General features: G+C 48.5%; 1 protein-coding gene across 1 annotated transcript in view; it reads left to right on the top strand.

Moving 5' to 3' along the window:
• The window catches only part of LOC144610262 (disintegrin and metalloproteinase domain-containing protein 9-like), a 71,284-nt gene that overhangs the window by 25,855 nt on the left and 31,666 nt on the right, over nt 1-13,763 (top strand). Inside the window, exons 3-7 of the mRNA XM_078428852.1 lie at nt 1,881-1,959; nt 3,425-3,501; nt 7,394-7,604; nt 10,238-10,303; nt 11,787-11,855. Coding sequence (XP_078284978.1) covers nt 1,906-1,959; nt 3,425-3,501; nt 7,394-7,604; nt 10,238-10,303; nt 11,787-11,855 — 477 coding nt within the window. The 5' untranslated portion in view covers nt 1,881-1,905. The remainder of the gene's footprint in view (nt 1-1,880; nt 1,960-3,424; nt 3,502-7,393; nt 7,605-10,237; nt 10,304-11,786; nt 11,856-13,763) is intronic.

Genomic DNA, 13,763 nt, shown 5'->3' with positions numbered 1-13,763 from the left:
CTGCACATACTTGGCCAATAAACTCATTCATTCATTCATTCATTCATTCACTCATTCATTCATTCATTCATTCATTCATTCATTCATTCATTCATCTATCTCTGCCTTAAAAATACCTACTGACTTGGCCTCCACAGCCTTCTGTGGCAAAAATAATTCCACAGATTCACCACCCTCTGACTAAAGACTCTGACTGGATGGTTTCTTCCCAGCTGTTATCAGCCAACAGAACCATCCTACCACAACTAGAGAGCAGTCCTGCGCTATTATCTACCTGAGGACCCTCGGACTATCTTTGATCGGACTTTACTGGCTTTACCTTGCACTCAATGTTATTCCCTCATCATGAATCTGAACACTGTGAGTGGCTCGATTGCAATCATGTATTGTCAAGGAGATAATAACAACTTCATCCTATTGTCACAAAAGAGAAACTTCCACTCTGCCCTAAACTTTGTATTTCCGGGTGTTTTCCAGCAAGCCGTAAATTTAACAATACAGATAAGAAGATGGTTATATTTTGTCTGCTTGAAGCTAAACATAAAATTGCTTTGTCATGGAAATTAGTTTATAGACCAAACAAGCAAAGTTGGGTTGATGGATTACTGCAGTGTCTTGCTTTGGAGAAACTTACATATAGAGTTAAGGGGAAATACGACACTTTTGAAAAGATTTGGGGCTCGTTTATGAAATTTCTGGAGGGGAAAGATTTTACTGAGGCCTTGTAGTGAACAGCTGACTGTCTTTATTTTCATTGTGATTATTGTCTGGTTAGGTTATTAAAGGTGGGAGCAGTTTATATATATATATATATATATATATATATAAACGTACTATAGCAGAAACGTGCCTTACTTCCTTCATATTTAAAGTGCCTTAAGGTGCTTAAAAGTAATCTTGCTGTTGATGTGCCTTGTTATGTTATGTTATTTTATGTTATGTTAAATGTTTTTGTATGCGATTTGAAAAAGCAATAAAAATAATATTTAAAAAAAAAAAAAAATCCTGTATTGTCTTTCCGCTGGCTGGTTAGAACACAACAAAAAGCTTTTCACTGTACCTCAAAGGTAGACACAGAATGCTGGAGTAACTCAGCGGGTCAGGCAGCATCTCGGGAGAGAAGGAATGGGTGGCGTTTTGGGCAAGAGACCCTTCTTCAGACTTCTCGACCCGAAACGCCACCCATTCCTTCTTTCCCGAGATGCTGCCTGACCCGCTGAGTTACTCCAGCATTTTGTGTCTACCTTCGATTTGAACCAGCACCCACAGTTACTTTCCTTCCTTTCGCAGGCATTTATTCACAGAATGCTGGAGTGACTTAGTGGGTCAGGCAGCATCTCAGGAGAGAAGGAATGGGTGACGTTTCGGGTCGAGACCCTTCTTCAGACTGATGTCAGGGGGGCGGGACCAAGGATGGATATAGGTGGAGACAGGAAGACAGTGGGAGATCTGGGAAGGAGGAGGGAAAGAGAGGGTCTGCCTCGTGGTTTCCAGTACTCTATGACCACATTTTGACCCAGACTCGCTACCACTGCCACATCTGCTTTCTTGGGACTTGCCTGCGCCTCCATCTTCTGCCTCGTGGTTTCCAGCCCTCTATCTTCCTGTCTCCACCTATATCCTTCCTTTGTCCCGCCCCCCTGACATCAGTCTGAGTGAGGAAGGGTCTCGACCCGAAACGTCACCCATTCCTTCTCTCCTGAGATGCTGCCTGGCCTGCTGAGTTACTCCAGCATTTTGTGAATAAACACCTTTGATTTGTACCAGCATCTGCAGTTATTTTGTTATACTTTCCTTCCTTTCACTGTACCTCGGTACACGTGACAAAATAAACGAAATTTAACTGAAGTACTGATTGTGTTGGTGCTTTCTTCCTGCAGAGATTTCATTGCGAAAGACTTCACCATGTTCACTTACGGAGATGATGGGAAGCTCATTTCATCTCGTCCGGACGTTCAGGTACGCAAATTGGTGGCAGTGGTTATTTTGTCCTCTAAAGTTTTGCCCTCGGACACAATTGTAGCCTGGCGACTTTTCCTCAATGTAGGAACAGAGAACTACATAGGGACCCGTCTTTAATTTATACCCTTATTCAGGCTCCCAAACCCAAAACGTTGCCTATCCAGGTTCTCCAGAGATTCTGCCTGACCCGCTGAGTTACTCCAGCAGTTTGTGTTTAGTTTCGTTTAGAGATACAGCGCGATAACAGGCCCACCGAGCCCACACCAAAGATACTAGAGGAACAAGATGAACCACTCCGTTTAAATCGTGTATACTGAAGTGTAGTACGCAAAGGAGTGTAACGTCCGCCATTTTAGTAAGCAAAACCCGCCGTTCGCTATGCCTCTCGCAGTGTAATCAGTGTTTTGGGGGAACAGTATGTGTGATGATACCATCAAAATGCAGAATATATCTCATCTATCAATTCACAGATTTTTGTTATTTTTCTTTTTAAATGTTTCTGCAAGTTTCTGCCTACTAAAATGGCGCCGTGACGTACTACGGTTTTTAGGGTCGAGTGGTCCATCTTGCTCCTCTAGTATCTTTGGTCCACACTGACTAGCGATCCCCGCACACTAACACTATCCTACCCACAATATTACCAAGCTTATTAGCCTACAAACCTGTACGTCTTTGGATTGTCGGAGGGACCTCCTCAGCATTTTGCAATGCAGGTCAATTTTAGATTTAGAGATACAGCGCGGAAACAGGCCCTTCGGCCCACCGAGTCCACACCGCCCAGCGATCCCCGCACTTTAACACCATCCTACACACACTAGGGACAATTTTTACATTTACCCAGTCAATTAACCTACACACCTGTACGTCTTTGGAGTGTGGGAGGAAACCGAAGATCTCGGAGAAAACCCACGCAGGTTACGGGGAGAACGTACAAACTCCGTACAGACGGCGACCGTAGTCGGGATCGAACCTGAGTCCCCGGCGCTGCATTCGCTGTAAGGCGGCAACTCTACCGCTGCGCCACCGTGCCGCCACGAGATACAGCGTGGAAACAGGCCCTTCGGCCCACCGAATCAGCGATCACCCATTCGGATCAGTTCTATCCTGCACACAGCGGCACAGAAGGCAATTAACCTACAATCCTGCAGGCCTTTGGAGTGTGAGAGGAAACCGGACCACCCGGAGAAATCGCACGCAGTCGCAGGGAGAATGTACAAACTCCTACAGGCAGCATCTGTAGACAGGTTCGAGCCGTGGGTTCTGGCGCTGTGAGGTGGCAACTCTACCGCTGCGCCACCGTGCTGCCCTGTTCCACGCACGATCCCAGCATCTGCAGTTCCATCTGTCTACATTTCGCTGATTTTACCTCCTGGGTTCGTTTGATGCTGGTGGAGTTTGGAAAATGGTCATGAGGTGATGAGATGAAATGTTTTCATATTTTCCTGTTGTCTTTCCCCTGCAGGACCACTGTCATTTCCAAGGATTTGTGGAAGGGATGGAAAGTTCCATGGTTGCTGTTAGCACGTGTGACGGGCTCAGGTAAGGTGCGGGGTGTGAGATGAGTGGTGTTCGGAGACGCAGCTTGGAAGCAGGCCCTTCGGCCCATCGAGTCCGCACCGACCAGCGATCGACCGTACACTACCTCTATCCTACGTTCACGGGACAATTTACAGAAGCCAATTGCCTTCTGTGCCCCTGTGTGCAGGATAGAACTGATCCGAATGGGTTATCACTGATTCGGTGGGCCGAAGGGCCTGTTTCCACGCTGTATCTCTAAATTAAACTATATTGCAAAACACTGAGGAGGTTCCTCCGACAATCTAAAGACGTACAGGTTTGTAGTCTAATAAGCTTGGTAAAATTGTGGGTAGGATAGTGTTAGTGTGTGGGGATCGCTAGTCGGTACAAACTCCGTACAGACAGCACCCGTAGTCAGGTTCGAACCCGGGACCCTGGGGCAGTGCAGCAACTTTACCACTGTGCCATAGTGTCACTCTATTGTTTTCCGGTGCTGTTATCCCCTGGAGAGACAGCAGGATCGATTAATTGAGAGATACAGTGTGGAATCAGGCCCTTCGGCCCACCGACTCCATGCCGACCATCGATCACCCATTCACCAGTTCCGTGATATCCAAATTTCGCATCCGCCCCATACACAGCCGATGTCAGACTTTAGAGATACAGCGTGGAAACAGGCCCTTCGGCCCACCGACTCCGCGCCGACCAACAGGGAGGAAATGTAGGTGCTGGCTTAAACTGAAGGCAGACACAAAAATCTGGAGTAACTCAGCGGGTCAGGCAGCATCTCTGGAGAGAAGGATCGGGTGACGTTTCGTGTCGAGACCCTTCTTCACACTGAGAGTCAGGGGAAAGGGACGCGAGTGATACAGACGGCCAATAGGACTAATGAATGGAAGGCACGCAAAAAGCAATGATAATCAAGGAAAGGCGGAGCTCACAATGGTCCATTGTTGGCTGTGGGATAGGTGATAATGAGTTATCCAGAGAGGGAACCTCAACAGGACGACAGTGAAACTAGTGCGTGTAGGAAGGAACTGGAGATGCTGGTTTAAACCGAAGATAGGCACAAAACGCTGGAGTAACTCAGCGGGACAGGCAGCATCTCTTGTGGGAAGGAATGGGTGACATTTCGGATCGAGACCCTTCTTCAGACTAGTATCGTGACTAGGGTGGGGGAGGGATGGAGGGAGAAGGAATGGACAGTAAAAGCTGGAGTAACTCAGCTGGTTAGGCAGGACAGGCACAAAAGTTGCCTGAGAAGCTGAGAAGTTGCCATGCAATGTATTGCTAAAATAGACAATAGGTGCAGGAGGAGGCCATTCGGCCCTTCAAGCCAGCACTGCCATTCAATGTAAATCATGGCTGATCATCCACAATCAGTATCCCATTCCTGCCTTCTCCCCATACCCCTGACTCCGCTATCACTGAGCTCCATCTAACTCTCTCTTGAAAGCATCCAGAGAATTGGCCTCCACTGCCTTCTGAGGCAGAGAATTCCACAGATTCACAACTCTCTGAGTGAAAAAGTTTTTCCTCATCTCAGTTCGAAATGGCCCACCCCTTATTCTTAAACTGCGGCCCCTGGTTCTGGACTCCCCCGACATCGGGAACATGTTTCCTGCCTCCAGCGTGTCCAATCCCTTAATAATCTTACATGTTTCAATAAGGTCCCCTCTCATCCTTCGAGATTCCAGTGTACACAAGCCCAGTCGCTCCAGTCGTTCAACATATGACAGTCCCGCCATTCCGGGAATTGATCGTGTGAACCTGCGCTGCATGCCCTCAGCATAGGTTACCACATTGCTCTCTCTCTGCCATCTACAACCCAGCCTTTGTCTTTGTCATGCTTAGACGACCTTCCATTTGGACTGTATCTGAATGTGCCAATAGAAACTTACCGAATGAAACTCCTCCAACCTGCCTATGAACGAGAGGTCACCGTGAAGGACCATTTAGTTTAGTTTGGAGATGCAGCATGGAAACGGACCCTTTGGCCCACCGAGCCCACGTCAACCATCGATCACCCGTTCACACTACTTCTCTGTTCTTCCACTTTATCATCCACTCTGGATTAGTGCGGGTGTCTGAGATTATGGGGAAAAGGCAGGACAATACAATACAATACGAAGGTATTTATTCACAACATGCTCGAGTAACTCAGCAGGTCAGGCAGCATCTCAGGAGAGAAGGAATGGGTGACGTTTCGGGTCGAGACCCTTCTTCAGACTGATGTCAGGGGGGCGGGACAAAGGAAGGATATAGGTGGAGACAGGAAGATAGAGGGAGAACTGGGAAGGGGGAGGGGAAGAGAGGGACAGAGGAACTATCTAAAGTTGGAGAAGTCGATGTTCATACCACTGGGCTGCAAGCTGCCCAGGCGAAATATGAGGTGCTGTTCCTCCAATTTCCGGTGGGCCTCACTATGGCACTGGAGGAGGCCCATGACAGAAAGGTCAGACTGGGAGGGGGAGTTGAAGTGCTCAGCCACCGGGAGATCAGTTTGGCCAACGTGGACTGAGCGCAGGTATTGAGCGAAGCGATCGCCGATGTAAAGAAGTTGACATCTGGAGCAGCGGATGCAATAGATGAGGTTGGTGGAGGTGCAGGTGAACCTCTGTCTCACCTGGAAAGACTGTTTGGGTCCTTACATGGAGTTGAGGGGGGAGGTAAAGGGACAGGTGTTGCATCTCGTGCGGTTGCAGGGGAAAGTGCCCGGGGATGGGGTGGTTTGGGTAGGAAGAGACGAGTGGACCAGGGAGTTACGGAGGGAACGGTCTCTGCGAAAGAAACCTTTACCTCCCCCCTCAACTCCATCCAAGGACCCATAGATCTCCCTCTATCTTCCTGTCTCCACCTATATCCTTCCTTTGTCCCGCCCCCCTGACTTCTGTCTGAAGAATGGACTCGACCCGAAACGTCACCCATTCCTTCTCTCCTGAGATGCTGCCTGACCTGCTGAGTTACTCCAGCATTTTGCGAATAAATACCTTCGATTTGTACCAGCATCTGCAGTTATTTTCTTATACAATACAATACAATATATCTTTATTGTCATTGCACAGGGGTACAACGAGATTTGGAATGCGCCTCCCATACGATGCATTAAATTAATTAGCTAATCATCATAAATTTATACAACCCAGTGAAACAAAAGTTTTCAGTGTTCTCAGGTAGAACAGTCGTTGCTGTGCCTTCTTGACCAGCGCAGCGGTGTTAATGGACCATGTGAGGTCCTCCGAAATGTGAGTGCCCAGAAACTTGAAGCTGGACACTCTCTCCACACTGTCCCCGTTGATAAAGATCGGGGCGTATTCCCCGTTGTGTGATCTACGGAAGTTGATGATCAGCTCCTTGGTCTTGGAGGTGTTTAGGGACAGGTTGTTATCAGAGGACCAGTCCGCCAGGTTCTGCACCTCCGCTCCGTAGTGTGTTTCATCACCATTGGTGATCAGCCCGATCACCGTTGTGTCGTCTGCAAACTTGACAATGGTGTTGGTGTCGAATGCAGGAACACAGTCGTGTGTGAATATGGAGTAGAGCATGGGGCATGAGGTTAGAAGGGAGAGATAGAGCAGCCATGATTGAATGGCGGAGTAGACTTGATGGGCCGAATGGCCCAATTCAACTCCTATTCCTTATGACTCCCTACACACGGGGTAATTTTACAGCAGCCAATTAACCTACAAACCTGCACGTTTTGGGGAGGTGCGAGGAAACTGGAGCACCCGGAGAAAACCCACGCGGTCACGGGGAAAATTCCGTAAAGACAGCACCTGAAGTCAGGATGGAACCCGGGTCCCTGGCGCTGCAAGGCAGCCGTTCTACCGTCGCGCCGCCACCGTCGAGGTGATAATGTACGTACTGAAGACTTTACGTCTCAACAAACGTGACTTGTACTTTCCTTTTGCAGAGGTCTACTGCACATGGCCAATACACATTATGTTATTGAACCCTTGGAGAAGTCCAGCAGCTTCCAGCACCTGGTGTATCGGATGCAGGACCTATTGGAAAAGCCTTTGACTTGCGGTGTGTCCAATGAGACTGTCCCTGTGCTCCCGGATAACCACAGTGGTGTCGGGCAGCATTCACACGATGGACAATCTATGACGGGCTTCCTGCGTGTAAGTCATAGTTTAGGCGTGGGGGGGCGTGAGAGTGTGGGGGGGTGGACCTGGCATGGGGGGGGGGGCGTGAGGGGGTGGGGGGGGTGGACCTGGCATGGGGGGGTTTAACTTTGTAAGCTCTGTTGATGGGCGACTATTTGCATATCTTGGGTAGGCAAGCAAAGAATTTCACCCTGACTTGTCACATGTGACAAAGTCTTCAATTCGGTTCAGTTTTAGTTTGGAGATACAGCGTAGCAAAAGGCCCTTCGGCCCACCGAGTCCGCGCCGACCAGCGATCCCCGCACACTAACACTATCCTTCACACACACTGAGGACAATTTACACTTATACCAAGCCAATTGTGCAGGCAGCCGGTGACTAGTGGGGTACTGCAAGGCTCGGTGCTGGGACCGCAGCTATTTACAATATACATTAATGACTTAAAAGTAACATTAGCAAATTTGCAAATGACACAAAGCTGGGTGGCAGTGTGAACTGTGAGGAGGATGCTATGAGGATGCAGGGTGACTTGGACAGGTTGTGTGAGTGGGCGGATGCATGGCAGATACAGTTTAATGTGGATAAATGTGAGGTTATCCACTTTGGTGGTAAGAACAGGAAGGCAGATTATGATCTGAATGGTATCGTTAGGAAAAGGGGACGTACAACGAGATCTGGGTGTCCTTGTTCATCAGTCACTGAAAGTAAGCATGCAGGTACATCAGGCAGTGAAGAAAGCCAATGGAATGTTGACCTTCATGACAAGAGGAGTTGAGTATAGAAGCAAAGAGGTCCTTCTGCAGTTGTACAGGGCGCTAGTGAGACCACACCTGGAGTACTGTGTGCATTTTTGGTCTCCAAATTTGAGAAAGGACATTCTTGCTATTGAGGGAGTGCAGCTATTGAGGGACCTAGTAGGTTCACTAGGTCAATTCCCGGAATGGCGGGACTGTCGTATGTTGAAAGACTGGAGCGACTGGGCTTGTATACACTGGAATTTAGAAGGATGAGAGGGGATCTTATTAAAACATATAGGATTATTAAGGGATTGGACACGCTAGAGGCAGGAAACATGTTCCCAATGTTGGGGGAGTCCAGAACCAGGGGCCACAGTTTAAGAATAAGGGGTAGGCCATTTAGAACGGAGATGAAGAAAAACATTTTCACTCAGAGAGTTGTGAATCTGTGGAATTCTCTGCCTCAGAAGGCAGTGGGGGCCAATTCTCTGGATGCTTTCAAGAGAGAGTTAGATAGAGCTCTTAAGGATAGCGGAGTCAGGGGGTATGGGGAGAAGGCAGGAACGGGGTACTAATTGAGAATGATCAGCCATGATCACATTGAATGGCGGTGCTGGCTCGAAGGGCCGAATGGCCTCCTCCTGCACCTGTATTTTTAAATCTGCACTTTCTCTGTAGCTGTAACACTATGCTCTGCACTCTTTCTCTTTTTGCATTGCCCAGTGTACTCTTGTATGGATGATTTGCCCTGATAGCTCACAACACAAAGTGACTTTCACTGTATCTCCACACATATCGCAACAATACACTGATACCAATAGATTTCTAGACACAAAATGACTCGGCCGCCACAGCCACCTGTGGCAATGAATTTCACAGCCTCTGACTAAACAAATTCCTCCTCATCTCCTTTCTGAAGTGATGCCCTTTTGTTCTGAGGAGGTGACATGGTTGTTGTGGCTCACGTCCTAGACTCCCCCACTACTGGAAACATCCTCTCCACATCCATTCTATCTCCACTTTCATAAGGTCATAAGTGATAGCCCATTCAGCCCACCAAGTCTACTCCGCCATTCAATCGTGGCTGACCTATCTCTCCCTTCTAACCCCATTCTCCTGCCTTCTCCCCATAACCTCTGACGCCCGTACTAATCAAGAATCTATCTATCCCTGCCTTAAAAATATCCACAGACTTGGCCTCCACAGCTTTCTGTGGCAAAGAATTCCACAGATTCACCACCTTCCGACTAAAGTAATTCCTCCTCATCTCCTTCCTAAAAGAACGTCCTTTAATTCTGAGGCTGTGACCTCTAGTCCTAGACTCTCCCACTAGTGGAAACATCCTCTCCACATCCACTCTATCCAAGCCTTTCACTGTTCTGTAAGTTTCAATGAGGTCCCCCCTCATTCTTCTAAACTCCAGCGAGTACAGGCCCAAAGCCGACAAACGCTCATCGTATGTTAGTTAACCCACTCGTTCCTGGGATCATTCTTGTAAACCTCCTCTGGACCCTCTCCAGAGCCAGCACATCCTCAGATATGGGGCCCAGATTTGGTCATAGTACTCCAAATGCGGCCTGACCAGCACCTTATAGAGCCTCAGCATTACATCCCTGCTTTTCTTTACAAGCCCTCTTGAAATAAATGGGAGCATTGAGTTTGCTTTCTTTACTACCTATTTCATCCTTCCCAACATTCTCCTGCCATTCTCTCCACCTTAAACTTAATTTACCTCAGGTTTCCAATGTGATTTAACCCAGTTTGTCCCTCCGTTGACGCTGCCTGGCTTGCTGAGTGTCTCCAGCTCCCCCCCCCCCCCACCCTTATTTTAAGGAGTGCTGTCTGGTGTTGTAGTAGGTTAATTGGAAAGTAATTGTGTTTGAATAAAATAAATGCTTCTGTCGTTTTCAGAACAAGCGAGCTATACTGCCTCAGACTCGATACGTTGAGTTGTTTCTGGTTGTGGACAAGGAGATGGTAAGTCTCAAGAATTAACTTCTCTGCATCGGCGAGACCAAACGCAGGCTCGACGATCGTTTCGCTCAACACCTTCGCTCAGTCCGCCTTAACCAACCTGATCTCCCGGTGGCTCAGCACTTCAACTCCCCCTCCCACTCCCAGTCTGACCTTTCTGTCATGGGCCTCCTCCAGTGTCATAGTGAGGACCACCGGAAATTGGAGGAACATCACCTCATATTTCGCTTGGGCAGCTTACACCCCAGCGGTATGAACATTGACTTCTCTAACTTTAGATAGCTCCTCTGTCCCTCTCTTCCCCTCCCCCTTCCCAGTTCTCCCACTGACTTCCTGTCTCCAACTATATCCTTTCTTTGTCCCTCCCCCCCTGACATCAGTCTGAAGAAGTGTCTCGACCCGAAACGTCACCCATCCCTTCTCTCCAGAGATGCTGCCTGACCCGCTGAGTTACTCCACCTTCAAGGATTAACAAGCTCATCAGGAAGGCTGGCTCTGCCCTGGGGGTGGAGTTGGATTCACGGGGGGTGGTCTTGGAGGGGAGAATGCTCCTCAAACTGCGGAGCATCCTGGACAATACAGCTCGCCCCCTCCATGACACACTGGTCAACCTGAGGAGCACCTTCAGCAACAGACTGGTCCCACCAAGATGCAGCACAGAACGCCACAGGAGATCCTTCTTCCCTGTGGCTATCAAACTGTACAACTCCTCCCCCTTCTGTCGTGGGGTAGACTGACTCCCCCCTCCCCTAATCCTAGACTGAGGTGCCAGAGGTTATGGGGAGAAGGTAGGAGAATGGGGATAGGAGGGAGAGATAGATCAGCCATGATTGAATGGCGGAGTAGACTTGATGGGGCAAATGGCCTAATTCTACTCCTATCACTTTTGACCTTATGAAAGGGGAGATAGAGTGGATGTGGAGAGGATGTTTCCACTAGTGGGAGAGTCTAGGACTAGAGGTGCAATCTTTACACGTCCCCAATCCTTTCCACTCGTGACTTTAATTTCCTGTTTCATGTATTTTGTGTTTGATGACTGTTGGCATAAAATAAAGTTCTATCGTATCGTATCGTGCGTGCTTCCAACAGAAGAGACAAGTGAAGGAATTAAAGTTGTGCTCAAAGATAATAGAGCAGAGCAAGATAGACCACTCGACCCTAAAAACCGTAGTACGTCACGGCGGCCATTTTAGTAGGCAGAAACTTGCAGAAACATTTTAAAAGAAAAATAACAACAATCTGCAAATTGATAGATGAGATATATTCTGCATTTTAATGGTATCATCACACATACTGTTCCCCCACAACACTGATTACACTGCGAGAGGCAGAGCGAACGGTGGGGTTTGCTTACTAAAATGGCGGCCGTCCCGCTCCTTTGCGTACTGCACTTCAGTATGGGCGATTTTGACGGAGTGGTTCATCTTGCTCCTCTAGTATCTTTGGTTGAAGTTCTCTAATGCCCATGCTTCTCTCTCTTGTGCAGTTTGACATGACCAGCAACGAGACGGCCGTCAGGGAGCAGATGGTTCAAGTTGCCAACTACCTTGATGGAGTAAGTGCGCTTTGAGTTCCTTCAGCAGAACAAAACCTTTCTTCACGTGTAGGGAGGAACTGCAGATGCTGGTTTAAATCGAAGATGGACACAAAATGCTGGAGTAACTCAGCGGGACAGGCAGCATCTCTGGAGAGAAGGAATGGGTGGCGTTTCGGGTCGAGACCTTTCTTCAGACCGATTTCAGGGGACTGGGGATTAATTAATGGTCTGTGTAAGAAGGAAGTGCAGATGCAGTTGGGATGGAGGGATGGAGGGACTGTCATGAGAGGAAAGATTGGAAAGACTAGGCTTGTATTCACTGGAGTTTAGAAGGATGAGAGGATCTCGACCCGAAATGACACCTATTCCTTCTTTCCAGAGATGCTGCCTGTCCCGCTGAGTTACTCCAGCGCACAATACACAATACCGATAGATAACAGATAATAAATTTAAAAATCAATAAATTAATAAACCCAATGCTGGTGCAAAAAAAAGGCTCCAGGTCCTTCGGGCAACCAACAAAAGGACGTCCATATTGATGATACTTTGATGGTCTCTCCGAAGAACATTCATGAACCAGGTGGACTTTTTCAGACATGCAGAGGCTCCACAGTTGAAGAAGGGTCTCAACCCGAAACGTCGCCCATTCCTTCTCTCCAGAGATGCTGCCTGAAGGAACGGGTGTCATTTCGGGTCGAGATCCTTCTTCAGACTGATAGGTTTCGGGTCGAGACCCTTCACTGTATTGTGTTGCAGGGCCTGTTTTGCTGCTGCAAGAGTTCCATTGTCCCATTGTCAGTACATATGACAATTAAACAGTATTGACACACGAGCCAGACCAGAGAGGGCTTCATAGTAGCCAGTCGTGGCAAAAGAGTGGTGCAGCAGGTAGAGCTGCTGTCTCACAGTGCCAGAGTCCTAGGTTCAATCCTGACCTCAGGCGCTGTTTGTGTGGAGTTCGTGTGGAGTTTGCCCTATGACCGTGTGGGTTTCCTCCGGGTGCCCCGGTTTCCTCCCACATCACAAGGACGTGCGGGTTTACAGGTTAATTGGCCCTCTGTCGACAATAGACAATAGGTGCAGGAGTAGGCCATTCGGCCCTTCGAGCCAGCACCACCATTCAATGTGATCATGGCTGATCAATCTCAATCAGTACCCCGTTCCTGCCCTCTCCCCATACCCCCTGTAAATTGCCCCCTAGTATGTGGGGAGTGGCTGAGAAAGTGGGATAACGTACAACTAGTGTGATCGATGGCCAGCACGGACTCGGTTGGCCGAAGGGCCTGTTTCCATTTGATACCTCCAAACTCAACTTACTCGCAGGGCAAACTCACCAGGACCACAGGACTGATGTGGGACATGTTGGCCAGTGTAGGCAAGTTGGGCTGAAGGGCCTGTTCCAACACTGAGTTACTCCAGCTTTTTGTGTCTATAACTTTTCCTTGCTTATTCTTCCCCAATTCCACGTTAATTATAGTCATCGTCATGAAGTACGGAAACAGTCCCTTTGGCCCCAATGCCCATTCTGACCAAGACGCCTCAACTAAGCCCGTCCTATAGGCCCATATCAGGCCCATTTATACACTAAAACTCTCGTTTGTTTGTTTCTTTGTTCCTGAACTACAGCCAAATTGGTACATGATAGCGCGGCAATGTTAGACCCACTTTACTCACCGTCGTCCCTTTGGTGCTAATGGAAGAGGTTTCATTGAAATCGGTGTTATATTTTTAAAGTTATTCACATTTTAAAGTTTAAATCTATCTCTGAGGGAGGGGAGGAGGGAGGGGGAGGGGAGGGGGAGGTGGTGGGGGAAGGGGGGGAGGGGGGAGGGGGGGAGAGTGGAGTGGGGGAGGGAGGGGGGAGGAGAGGGGAGGGAGGGAGGGAGACGGGAAGGGGGGAGTAGGGAGGGTAAAGGGGGTTGAGGG

Source organism: Rhinoraja longicauda, chromosome 36, assembly GCF_053455715.1.
Source record: "Rhinoraja longicauda isolate Sanriku21f chromosome 36, sRhiLon1.1, whole genome shotgun sequence".
NCBI lineage: Eukaryota > Metazoa > Chordata > Chondrichthyes > Rajiformes > Arhynchobatidae > Rhinoraja > Rhinoraja longicauda.
Note: the sequence above shows the minus strand (reverse complement) of the source record. Positions and strands in the feature narration are given on the sequence as shown.